Raw genomic sequence first — 14,141 nt, forward strand, 5'->3', positions numbered from 1 at the left:
TTTCACGGCTTTTTTTAAAAAAATCTGTTAAGCTTAAAAACAAAACAAAAAAAAAAAAACACCCTGTATATATATATATATATATATATATATATATATATATATATATATATATATATATATATATATATAATTTCCTGGCACATTTTACTTAAAGCACCCTCAAAACACCTCAATAATAAAATAAATAAATTGTTAGAATTTTAAGGTGTTCTTAGACGAGGCTTTCCGTATAATCATCTTTAAAATGACCGCGGGAGATTTATTAACCTTCAGTGGCTTCTATTCGTGCCCATTGTTGAATCATGCTAGAAGCCTAAGTGGCTTTTCCGGATTCTCTAGAGAATGTGACGACTTTCTTCGCCATCCCTCCTTTGGGCGCGTGCTTTCAGTGATCAATGCGTAGCGTTAGCAAGTCTATCAGATTTCTCGAGCGCGTAAACGCGTTTTTTTTTTTTGTCTTTTTTTTTGCGCATGTTGGGGGGGGGGGGGGGGGGGCTGTGTGCCGAAAAGAAAACGTGACACCTCCTCTCGGAATTGAGAGGTTGGCAGTAAAGTGAGCAAGCATACTGCCATTTGTGTTTTTCAATTTAAGAAGGCAACACCATTGTGGGCGCTTTAATAGAACAATTAGGTGAATGGCGAGGGGCACCCCCGACCCGCGCCGGACGTCATTTATTTTTACACGGTGCATCGCGGGTCACTGGTGGTGGGTCACGGTAAGTTCATCCACCACAGAGGTTAGCCATTGGCTTAACGGAATCTAGCGCGAAAGATTGTATTCCTCGACGTTCAATTTTTCTCGAAGATACCGTTGCCGAACTACACGCACAAAAACGGACCGAATATTCGAAGGTGCACAGCGGTCGTATACACGACGTGCCCCCACCGGTGAAACCACGACGCAGTGAACGCGTTCGTTCAATCTCGCACACGTGCAATCTTATCCGTTTTCAAGCTTGACCGAACTATTACGACGTTACTCGGGCGGTCACACTGCCAATACATTACAGAGAAGGCAGTCTCCAGACACTGTTTGAGACACGTTTCTTTCTTCTATAACTGTCACATTGGTCATACGAAACCTGTCTCTGGACATGCGCGAAGTATACAAATGTATGAAGCAAACATAGCTTCGAACGTATGCTTGAGGCGCGACCGCCGATTATTCATTCTTTCATCATGTATGCGGCGAACGTCGTGGCTTTTGTATCATGTACTAGCGGTGCGACGGCGCCTAAGAATCGCAAACACTGCACAAACTGTAAAATAAAAAAAAAAATAAAAATTAGTTACAGGGATGCCGTCCGCGCAGGTGAGTTATACGGTCAGAGGGACATGATTTTAGGGGCCTAATCGTCACGCCGGATAATCGACTAAAATCTGTTAGTCGACTTTCTTTTTTTTTTTTTTTTAATTATCGATAAGGGACGTATGGTTTTAACAATAGAAACTTGCTGACCGTCATGGAAAACCGTTCAATCGCGACAGAAATTAACTTCTAAATCCTTCCGCATCCGCTTCGCAATTCCAGCGGTTCCCGAAACTCAAACACATTTCTGACTGGAAAGAGTTTTGTGTCAAATGAAAATCTGATGGAGGCTGGCAACGCTTATTTTGAGTATCTCGGAAGAAAATCACTTCCCCGGGGGGAACGTTGGACCTGCTTGAAAGAGATTTTATTGAAAAATAAAATATAACTTGAATTTTATTTCTTTTGTTTTCACTGCCGTTCCGGGAACTGTTCAATCCACTCTCGTAATGTCTGAATCGTTTGTATAGGGAGTACTCACTGGACGCCATATTTGTGGGTGCTGTTTAGAGCGCATGCTCAGAACGAGCTCACATCAATAGGCTGCTAAGACCGGCACTCTTGATGGTGCGGAATGCACGTTGTAAAAGAACCATGGAAGCTCGCCATCAGCACGCGCTCAGCAGTCGCGCACACAGCTATGGCCGCCAGTGAATACTCTCTATAGGGAGTATTCACTGGACGCCATATTTGTGGGGGCTAAGACCGGCACTCTTGATGGTGCGGAATGCACGTTGTAAAAGAACCGTGGAAGCTCGCCATCAGCACGCGCTCAGCAGTCGCGCACACAGCTATGGCCGCCAGTGAATACCCTCTATAGGGAGTATTCACTGGACGCCATATTTGTGGGGGCTAAGACCGGCACTCTTGATGGTGCGGAATGCACGTTGTAAAAGAACTGTGGAAGCTCGCCATCATCACGCGCTCAGCAGTCGCGCACACAGCTATGGCCGCCAGTGAATACCCTCTATAGGGAGTATTCACTGGACGCCATATTTGTGGGGGCTAAGACCGGCACTCTTGATGGTGCGGAATGCACGTTGTAAAAGAACTGTGGAAGCTCGCCATAAGCACGCGCTCAGCAGTCGCGCACACAGCTATGGCCGCCAGTGAATACTCCCTATAGATACTATAGATTTCTCTAATAAAGGGCTTCTGGCGGGTTCCGTTTTCAGTGTTCGTGCATATGGCGCGTGATTTGCTCGCTTTGCAAAGCGGCGAACACCCACGTGCTGGGCTGAGGGGATCGCACGCTTGGCTGAAGACTTCTAAATATTCGAATGGTGTAAAAACTGAAGCATATCGTCTCGACCCTTATCTGTCTGTTGACCGCTCGCGGTCATCCTGCTGACACGAGCTCGTTCGTGTTAAGATATGTTGCCTTCGACGCATGTGCTTTATGCATTTACCGTGTAGATCTGTGAAGAAAGCGTTTCGCAAGGCGTTTGATTTCGCGATGCAGACTCAAAGGGCCGCTCAGGCAGGCCGGGGGTTGCCAGCTGCGACGGACAGTTCCGCCCCCCCTTTTGGGCCCGTTCCAATTACTCTCTTGGTCAATATGGCGTGGCTGGCACTGCGTCTTTGCTGTCTCCTTTCCCAAAGCTCGGACCACCCCGTGGCTTCATCGGCAGACCGACGGCGACGACACGATGAAGACGCCGGGCAAGCTGCCTTTTTGACACTATTTTTTTTATAGACCGTTCTAATAATCCCTCCCCGGGCGCTGCCATTTTTGTCTTCTGGACTGGAGAGCGCTTCCTGAGCGTTGAGTTCCCTTCTGCGAAATATAAGACACCGCGCGTGGTTTCACAGCCCAGTGATTAGGCAGTTTTCGCCCGGGCGATTAGCTCTGGAAATGTGTATGCAACTTCCCAGCGCTTACAGGGTAAAATAAAAAAAAAAGAAAAGAAAATAATAATATATATATATATATATATATATATATATATATATATATATATATATATATTTGTAATCAAATTTATTTGATTTAATTCTGATTAATCTGATCTAAGTCACCATAGCTCGAAAATAGTGATTTTTTATCACTATGTGTATTTTTAAACATGGCAGATTGGGTGATCGCTCCGTCCGATCGCTAAAAAAGCTGCGCGGAAGAAAGAGTTAGCGTAACCTAAAGTTCAGTTTAATTAGAAACTTTTTATTGATGTAAACCCGACCACACTAAGACAACAAAAAAGTTTTATTTATTGATAGGTATGTAAAAACCTTATTTGCTTTTTGCTCTGCGTTGATTTGCTTGCAATGGGATGGTACAAAACAAATAACACAAAGAAGGCAAAATTATTGACAAACGGTAAACAAAAAAAGAAAAAAAAACCTTCCGGGAATATTTTTACATGAAAGGCTTGATTTAAACCTTTAATAGTAAAACTGGTGTGATTAAAATAAATATTTATATCGTGATTTTAATTCACGATTTAAAGCATCTTAATGTCTCTTCTCCACCCTGAGCGCTTATCACCCAGGCAAAAAGTGCCGAGTCACTGGGCCGTGAACGCCGTCTGATATTCCGCAGAAGAGGGGTACTGCGTATGCTTAAAGTCCCGTGGTGCTTCTTTTTACAAGTAACGACAACCAATGCAAATGACAAAGCACATTTTGCTGGAACAAAATGGCGTCATTCAGTTCAGTCTTCCGCTGTGCGCCGCCATTACTTCCTAAAACTTGCACCGTCACGCAGTCGGCGTCTCAAAGAATGTCGCTACTTGTACGCAGCTCTCATCTGGGAACTTTACGCATGCTATGAACGCCTGTTACAACCGAGTAGACAAAGATTATTGAAATGCTTAAACTACAAATTGGCATCATGACATAAGAACATAGCAACGCATAACAATATCAGAACCAACCAAACAGGCAAACAACCTAACATAACAACATACAAACAACTTAAGAACTAGCATAACAGCCAGATGATATAACATACCAGCATAGTAGCAACATATCGCATTACGTGATAATATAGCATAACCTCCAGCATTACAGCACATGATGTAAGAATAACATAACGACAACGTGACAGCCAACAAACAGCTACAGGATATAAGGACAACACCACGACGACACAGCAACGTAAACTTCTTGCCGACATGACAAAAACAGCCTGTTGGTGGCCCGAACAATTTTCCGCAGTACCTTTTGTTCACCCACATGCAGCCAGTTGACGACATACGTGATAAAATGTTGCCATACGGAGACACGTCTTCGTATGACAGCTAGGTTTGTTCAAAGACACGTCTTCGAGCACGTGTTCGTGGCTTGTTGGCCTAGTGAGACAAGTCGGTTATACACACCAACAGGAGCATCCCAGAACGTCGACCCGAGCACCATATAAAATAGAATCGTCAAGGTGAAAAAGAGGCAATGTATATTAAGATAGGCCACTCGTAGCATCGAAGAAATATTTTTCGTTTTCCCAGCCTTTTATGGCACAGTGCGTCCAGATAAGAAGAGTATGGCGCAGCGGTCCTCCCCTCTTACTATGAGGCACCTTGGGAATACATTGACCACAGAAAGAGATCATTTTCAAAACCCCATCAAGCAACATTGACCAACCCGTTTTGCATTATCAGCACAGTGTCCACCGTCCACGAAAACACTTTATTCGGTGTCCTCGTGCATAACATGCGAAATGTGTTCACGTGTCTCTTTTGCGTGTGTTTCACCGTGTGTGTGTGCGCGCGTGTGCAGATGTTCGGCCAGTACAAGGAGGACCTGGGAGCATTTGCCAAGTCCGAGGCCCTCCGGTTGAAGACCATCGAGAAGCTGCGCCGGAAAGAAGAGAAGCTCGACCAGAAAGAGCTCAAGCCCTACAGGCCCGAGTGGCAACGCAAGTGCGTTGGTGAGTCTTCTATTGCGCAATTTAGGTTCGTCGCATTTAAGGTGCGAACCAGGAACCCTACGTTCGACAGCAGCCGATACTACGAGCCGAAAGCGCCGGTCGTTTTTTTTTTTTTTTTTTTTTCGCTTCTGCAGGAACACAAATCGCAACCTCCTTTCCTTTTTTTGTTTGTTTTTCCCGTCTTCTCGCGGTCTCTCTCTCCGACAGGTAGGCTTGTGCGAGTGGGCAAGAGCGGCGGAGCGTACAGGAGCAGTTTCCTTTCTGCGGTGGTGGCTTGCGCGTTTGCTCGTCACTATTCAGTGCCGCAGCCAGCGGGCCGTGGCGACAACTCCCGACCGCGAACCGCGCCGCCACCAACACGGCCTGTTCCTTGTGCTGGCCCCTCCGAGCAAAATGCTATCGCTTATAGCGATTGCGCATCGGCGGCGCGCTTTTTGTGCTCACGCTAGAAACCCCTTCCTAGAACACCAGAGGGAGCGGCCAATTACGTAGCGACGTCGAGCGCTTTGTTCCATGCCGCGCAACGGCTGTGCTAACGATGCGGACGTCCCACTACTCGTACACATGGAATTTCGAATGCTACTCTCGGTTGCGAAATCCTCCGATGCAATGATTAAAAGAAGTTCGGTCTGTTCGCGTAAAAGCTTTCAAGGAGCTTCGTAGCTAGTTTATAATGACCAGGGGAGTTAAGATACCGTATTTCCGTACTATGCATCGCATCGTTCTATAAGTAGAACCAACTCTCTCTCTCTCTCTCTCTCTCCCCCCCCCCCCCCCCCCCCCCTTTCTCCCATAAACGGGCGTTTTCACGGAGAAGTTGGTATATAACTTATAAGTGGCACTTATATATTTCTGCGGTCGGCGCGGCGAAACTGCGTTGATAAGCCTGCAAATATGTATTGTGATCTCGATATATGCAGAAGCTGGAGCCAGTTTCGACATTCTCGTCAGCGAGGCAAACGAGAAATATAACCCCCGCTGAAAATCTGCAAAATTAAAAAAATCCTTGTTTATAGAAGAATAAAAAAAAGCATAGAAGTGGCACCGTTGTATAAAACGCAACACACACACACAAAAAATAACAGTAATAAAACAAAAGGTTTACGACTTGGGGAAAATACGTTATTCCGACCGTGCAGTGGGGGTTTGGTTTCACAGGTGGCGCCATCTTATGCGGAATGTTTGCAACTCTCAGACTTTCCGCGCGATCCAATGATCGCGCGAAAAGTCTGAGCGATCCAATGATCCGATCGAGCTCGAGATCGGATCATTGGATCCGATCGAGCTCGAGATCGGATCATTGGATCCGATCTCGAGCTCGATCGTCCGAGTGCCCTGCCGAACTGTGACGCAACACTCGTGCCCAATCGTTCGGTGGATCATGGCATCCCTAAACTTGCGCCTTTTGGCCACCAGCCGCGCAGACGAGCAGCCGTCCGAAGCGCCTCCTTTGCGCTGCCCTGAGGCCTTACCACGGTTCTTGCACGCGAACCGGTGTCTCTGTCGCTAAGCGTTTCATTGTCTGCGTCGTGTCGCTCTGCGGTATGTTTTTATGACATTGTGACAATGTTGTGCTTGCCTTCCTGGAAACCTTCTGCTATCTCTTTGTGCCTAATTTGTTAATCTAATGTTTGCTTGACGACCAGGCCGCCATTCTTCGCATAAACATGGTTCTTTCTTGTGGTTGCTCAATTACTGTTTGACTCGAAGAGGGAAAGTGGGCACAAAAGACACAATGTCAGTGTCCTAAGAGGAAGCAGTGGGATGTTTCTACGTCAGATGGTACAGTGTTGGTCCGGGTCATATTTTTCATAGTTATGTAAAATGTATTTATGGAAGCCACGTTCTTGGGAGGAGCATGCCGCTATATGTGAACTTTGTAGCTAATTGTATTCCGGAGATATTAAATTTTGCAGCTTGTGGACGTGGAGATTGCCAAGGTTTCACTATGGTGCCTTGCACAGTCATGAACTTCACACTGAAACATACACGTAGTAATAATATTTCCTACTTATTTTATGAAAGGTTTACGACATGTACACAAAATATTAAAAATTACAATAAATAATTTCTGCGCGCGCGCACAGATATACACGCGCACAAAGAATGAAAGAAAGTTGCCAAACACGTCAAGTAGACACGTTTTAGAGATGCATTCTAAAATTATTTTCCAACTACTTCACATACAATGGCGCAAAATGTATGGGATCCTTGGATGAGTAGGTAGCTCAGCCTAGCGCACGTGAAGTCACTGGTTATTGGGAAAGTAGCGCCAAGCTCCCCGTATGGTCGCCATATTTGTTCATGGAATGAGCAGTTTCTTTTTGACCTCTTCATTCTTGGCGAGCCGATCCAAATTCCCGGTGAAAGGTTGCTTTATAAAGACATTTCTTGTATACCGAGATTTTGCTGTCCACACACCGGCTAAAGAAGCGCACATCTTCGCTCCGCCACCACACGTGGCGTCGATGCTTGGCAACATTTAAAAATGATTCTCTTGTCTCGAAATACGCAAGAACAAAATCATTATAAGATATATGTGGAAACAAGCATTATTGATAATTTGATTGGATACACAGTTCCAGAGACTCTTATATCGGCGAGGAACGCTTTAAATACGTTGAAGCTCCGTGGCGATCTTGGCGCGACTGGTTCAGAAGGACCCCTTCAAAGCTTCGAAGATTTGAGTGGACCGAAATGGCGGTTGCCATGGCAGCTGAGACCGATCGGCCAATCACCTCGCGAGGTTTGGTTGTCTGTTAGCATCTCTTTGTGTCTGCTACCAGGGAGGGAAGACAATAGCGATACTTTCCCATGATCCGGTGACTTTAGCGCACTCCAGCTCGGAGCACGTGGAGCGAAAGCTCGCGCTAGCGAAGCTCTGGGGTTCAATCCCCACCCCTGCCCGTTTCGATCTGGATGAGAATCGTACCGGCGTGCGGTCGTGTATCACCACTGCTTGATGCACGTTAAAGACTTCATGCTAGCAGTCGTACTGCACCGGCTAAAATCTCATCTACAACGTAGACCAGTGTTGCCACACCTCAAAGGCACACTGACCTTACTTACGCTGTAGAAACACGGACGTCAAATTTGGTTTTGGCGTAAAATGTATCAAAATGAGCAAAGGGATATGCTTAGTCATTATTGTATTGTCGAGACCGGTTATAACTAGAGTTCTGTGTTTTCGGATAAATAAATAAAAAAAAAAAAACAAAAAAAAAACCGAAAAACATTTGCAGGTAAAATTTTGGTCAATTAGGATTAATCCGATAAACTCCGAATTTTTATGTGCTAATGCCACCCAACCCGGGGAGGGGGGGGGGGGATATTTGCCCCCCCCCCCCCCCCCCCCCCTTCGGGATGCAATGGATTTCTAAATTAATAACAGAACTAAAATAATGGCTAAGCATTTTTTTTTACCTATTCGTAAAAAGCATTTCAAGATGGTAATTTTGATGTATTTTGCGGAAGTTTATATAAAGTAGTTTGTTGGTAAATAATTCATGAATGTGTCTCTGAAACGTGTTTACTTGACGTGTTTCGTAGCTTTTTTTCGCATAGAAATCTTGATAGTAATTTTTAATACTCTGTGTGCATGTGTAAACCTTTCAGCAGATACGTGAGAAAAAGTATCACGACGTGCAAGCTTCGATGTTAAATTGACGGCTGTGCGAAATAACATGGTGAAACTTTTGCAATCTCTACGCCTCGAGCTTGGAAATTTATATCTTCGGAAGAAAATTGAATGCACCTCCCAGGAATGGAGCTTCCACGTGAAATTTATGCACGTATAAAAAAAAGAAGGGACCATTATTGTACGACTTGACGTGGAAACGCCCAGTAGTAGTATTTAGCACGTCTATATGCGTACCCAGTACACTTCTGCTTCAGTTCGCTTCAGCCGGAACAAGCATTGAGAAAACATTACGATTCTTTCTTTACAAGACCAACAATTTTCTGTTGGGAGATTTAAAACCCCGTAATGGCATTTTGTTTGCTCGTTTAAATATGCCACAATTGTTATATTGATCATTGTCGCCATGTGCCGGACATCGGCTGGATACAACGACAATAACGTATTTATACTATATATTGAGGCCTGTTCGCAGCTCACTCCAGCCTTCGATTTTTTGCCTGCGTTTAGAATATCTGTCGGGTCTTCTACGTAGCAATTGAACCCAGTGTGTTTAGTAGGATGCAGATTTCTTTTTTCTCCAGATGTTGGCTTAAGTTGCTTGTTGTGTTGGAGTTGAGTGTTTGGCCGGGCTGTTTGTTAGAATGAATATGTTAAAGGCCTTTTAAATAAATTGTTCGTCCCGGTTTCGGACATTCGGTAATGTTTAACTCGTAATATCTTGATTAGGAAATTATTAGTTTTTGGTCGGTTTCTGTTTTATGAGATGATGACGAATCTTTGATAAGGTCTGCCCTCTCTTGGTGGTACTTTGCAATATATATCATAAGATGCAAAATCTTGATTTCTAGTAAGATTCCGCTTGTCAGTTTCTAAACATATTACAAAGTTTGCCTCTGGTGTAGTCGGAAATATTTCGGCCGGTCTTGATACATCGTGGACGCAAACTGCAGTTTTATGTGCAGATTTCTGTTATGGTACTGCCTCTACAAACATATACAATGCAAATGCTAGATTCTTTGCTAAGGTGCGGATTATTGCCAGATTAGGGATTGATAATGTGAACGGTATTTGTCGCGTTGAGGTCCAAATCCCAATTTGAACTTTGTTCATTGCAGTGCAGAATACGTTACTGCGTCACGGCTTTTGTGCTCCGAACGTCTCCCATTGCCTGCTATGACGTTATTTTTTACTTCCTACCTGTTCCCGAACATCAAACATAGTACATAGCTTCGCTAACACGAGCCGCAGAACGCAAACACTATGGTTATACGTGTATAACGTGTAGATATCTTCAAATTATCGACACCGTAACATGCAAAACCTATAGATTGACGGTTAACGACGACACGACACCTGCGCCACCACGTGGCTTTGACGTCATGCTTTTGGGGTAGCACTGCTGTCTTGCACGACAAGGCTCGTGCTCAGACGTTTCACCCCACGCAAACTTATAGCCTTGCCAATTTATCGCTGTTTGCACACTCTTTTTTTACTCGAATAATTCCTTTGGTATAGTCCTTTATCCAGCAGACCCGTAGACAAACAAAGCTAGTATCTCTTAGCTGCGCCTCCTGCTGTCGTCACTTCCACCACCGGCGCCTCCGCCTTTTGCCAGAATGCAGCGGTACAGAGGCGTTGAGAGACACGCGCGAGAGCAACGAACAAGACACAAAAGCAAACGAGCCGGAGGAAGCAGTAAAGATAAACTAGTGTGACAATTTTTGAAGCGAGCGTGAAAACCGATATACGATCGGTGCTTCCGTTCCCTTCGGTTCCGCGTCGCTGCAGCTCTCTCTCTCTCTCTGCTGTGCTCAGCGTCGCCTTGCGATGGACCGCAGGGGACGCTGAGTGTCACATGACCGTGGGGAGGGACGCAGCGAGACCCGTAGTCACCTGGTGCGTTCACAGCGCTCGATTGGCCCGAATGGCTCGTTCGCTGCGGTCCATCGTACGGTGAAGAAGCTGAGCATGTACACCTCATCGGTGGGCGGGAAAACACGCCATGCGCATTCCGTTCATGCGCCGCTTCTCTCTCTGCTCCCTCCGAAAGGCCGCTCCTGTCGTCGAAGACCCTTTATTTGAGGTCAAAATGTGCATGCCCCGAAGCCTGGGAAGGTGTCTCTGCATCGAGACATCCGGCTAGCGTTGATGGTGACATCCGAGCCTCGACGTACCGGGGGCCAGTGTGCCGAGATTTCCGAGGGTTTTCAACTACTCGACCGGGATCACGTGGTTTATGGGCTGCGTTTGCGATGCAAGCTGCGAGGACGCCGACGACGAGGAGCCAAAAACGTTGATCGTCTGCAGGCGTCTGGTAGCTTTGCTGAGCCTCTCCGATTGCTCTCCTCGTGCCCACGCGGCGATTCGCGCGAGAGCACCCAATCTGCGCGAGAGGTGTCCCGTTATTAAATTGCGAACGTTCTCCATGGTTTGAGTTGTTCCCTCTCTTGAATCTAGGCGCTGTATTACAGAGGCGCTCCTCGCCGTTTCGGTTTCTTTTCCTTTGAGAAGTCCGGCGCCTCCGCGCGGCTTCCGCTTAGCAGCAAACTTCACAACATTTTTCGACGGATTCAGGAGGAGGCCTGCATGTGGCTGCCGTTTACCGGGAAGTCATCCTCTCCAACCGCTGTATGGAGCGCAAGTTCGTCTGCTTCTTCCGCAGGGGCTGCAGTGACGTCAGAACGCCGTGCTCTGGTTGGCTCTGATTGGAAGAATAGTGGGGTGTACCTTTGAGGTCTATCCTTCCAATTGGAGCCAATCAGAGCTCATCGTTCTGACGTTACCGCAGAGCGTGCGCAAGGAGCAGACGAACTTGCGCTCGGATACTTTGCCTCAGACTGTGATGGACAGTCCTGGAAATGGTATTCTCGCCAAAGACCAACACGCTGCTTAGAAGCAAGTCCGCTCTTGCCCACGCCAGGTGTGGGCACTGTGCGTGTGCAGCGACCAGCTTTGAATCAATGTCTGTGCATGCATCTCCGCTCCGACAGCAGCGCCCCCGCAGCTGCGTGACGTCAGAGCCGCGCTGCAACAATCGCCTTCTGCGCGCTGCCATCTTTGTCTGCTGGGCTGTGGAACGTCTGCTGAGCATGCGCTGTTGCTCTGCTGCGAAGTATGTCAGATGCTGCGCATACGTTCACAGCTCAGTGACTCAGCATTTTTACCCGGGTGATAAGCGATGCAAAGGTCTGGGTTGTAGAACACATTCTGAGCATGCGCAGTACTTTGTGGCTGTCGGACGCCGCGCGAGCGTCCACAGCTCAGTTACTCAGCATTTTTCGCATGGGTGATAAACACTGGAGAGTTACATCCAAGGGCACATGCCCTTGCGGTTGGGCGTTTGGAAAATGTTACTTACCTAGATGTGCGGAGCGACAATAACCCGATAGCCTCAATCAATTTTGCTATAGGGAGGGACATGTTAACGTTTAAATGTGCCACTCGGATGGCATTCTGATGGATCGGGAATTTTTGCCGCCTTCAGCCAACAGCAGTGCATCTTCCCAGAATCGGATATGCCTGAACATTTGCCACATTTTAAACTAGACGTTAAGAACTTTAAACATTTTTGTAGTGTTGCAGCAAAAAAGAATAATTTTTCTGGCGTCGAGGTTTTGTTGTTGCCTTTAAAGCTCACAGTGCACGCTTTAAACTCTAGTTGTCTTTTTTTCCCGTACGGAATCTTTGCGCTATCACCCGTAGTCTATATTCAACACGCAAAGTAAAGTCCCATCGATTTATTAAAACTTTATTTGTCTTATTCTTAAAAATCAACTGAAAATCCAGCATGCATGCATTATTCCTAGGTCACTATCAAGGAAACCCCAATTAAGCCGCATTGATTCTGTCTCTAGCTCTTTGCTCGTTAGTTTCAACACAGTTGACGGCGGCACAAAGTGTGTCAATTTTTCGCACGCTGCATACATTCGCGCATTTAATGAGGGCAACCGCAGTCGGCTCTCCCGTTGTCGGTTAAGTAAGTATTTGATAACTCGCGATGCACGATGTTTTTGCAAGCATTCCATTGCAAAACATTGCGTTGTGACGCTTAGCTCACAGAAACTCTTATGTTAAATGTACATAAAATAAATATTCTTCTTTATTCTTTATTCAAAGATTACCCCGCATTGCCCGGAGGCGTTATTGCAGTGGGGTTACAGTTTTGAAAAAAATACATCTTCATTTGTAGAGCACACCTGGTCTTCAGACAGCCTATTCCACTTTGCAAAGGTTTTAACAAAAAAAAAAAAAAATTGCATACATGTTCGTTCTGGCGTGGTACTCTCGGATTTTGAAAGCATGTTCAGTCCGCCTATGAAACATAATGTGGGAGTTTTAAATATACTTCTCTGTTAATGCAAGTTTTATTATTATATATGAGAAATAAAAGCTAAGGTCTCAACTTTTCTCGTCGGGAAGAAAGCAGTTCCCAATTCAATTCGCTTTTCATTTTAGTGCAGCTTTCCCTCCGCCCATAACGACCCAGTACAAACCTAGCAGCTCTATTTTGAATTCTTTCCAATTTATCAATCGAGGTTATGTGCGGAGGGTCCCAGACGGCGCAGGCATATTTTAAAATCGGCCTAACACATGTTAAGTACGCGGTTTTCTTTAATTCAGGTTGTGAACATTTCAAATTCCGTTGAATAAAATTGAGCGCCCTGCCAGCTTTTAGGATGACATCATCAACTTGAGCATTCCAAGAACAGTCTGATAACAGTACTTTCAATTTTTTTTTTCTCTTGGTAAAACTCAGGTGTACACACTTCTTTGGATTTAAATTCATCTGCCACTTGGAACACCAAGTATTAATACAATCCAAGTCTCGTTGCAACGTAGCAGCATCTTGTTCGTCATGTGACAGACAAAACTACATTTGTTCTATTATACTGCAATGAATCGTGTTTTTTGTTTTATTTATTTACATGTACCGTTCTTTAAAAGGGCGATTCAACGATTTTTGTACTTTGCGCAAATACCGCTTAGACCGGATCCCTGACGTTAATGACCTGTGAAACACCCGTTTATTTTTCACCACACGCAATCAATCTCAAAAGAAAAAAAAAAAAAAAAAAAAAAAAAAGGAAGAAAACGAGCAGCGTTCGCCCCCTCAACTCGCAGCCGGAACAAGCGGCCACTTGATCTGGAGCCGATTATATGCCGCCAGTGTTGATCATAGCCACGCGCTGGGGTTGCCAAGGCACAGAACACGAGCTGAGTTCCCGACATTGTTATGGTTCGTCTATTGTCGTCATTGCAGCGATTGGGGCTACTACCCGAATGCTTCTCGAGCTATCGATTATCACGAGCCCAAATCGAGTGGC

General features: G+C 45.6%; 1 protein-coding gene across 2 annotated transcripts in view; it reads left to right on the forward strand.

The window, feature by feature from the left end:
• LOC8027904 (chloride channel protein 2) overlaps positions 1-14,141 on the forward strand; it is a 98,549-nt gene that overhangs the window by 51,655 nt on the left and 32,753 nt on the right. For both annotated transcript variants that reach the window (XM_029993959.4, XM_042293975.1), the window contains exon 2: positions 5,027-5,177. In XM_029993959.4, the coding sequence (XP_029849819.1) occupies positions 5,027-5,177 (151 nt within the window). The remainder of the gene's footprint in view (positions 1-5,026; positions 5,178-14,141) is intronic.

This window comes from Ixodes scapularis, unplaced genomic scaffold, assembly GCF_016920785.2.
Source record: "Ixodes scapularis isolate PalLabHiFi unplaced genomic scaffold, ASM1692078v2 PGA_scaffold5__190_contigs__length_132052651, whole genome shotgun sequence".
Taxonomy (NCBI): domain Eukaryota; kingdom Metazoa; phylum Arthropoda; class Arachnida; order Ixodida; family Ixodidae; genus Ixodes; species Ixodes scapularis.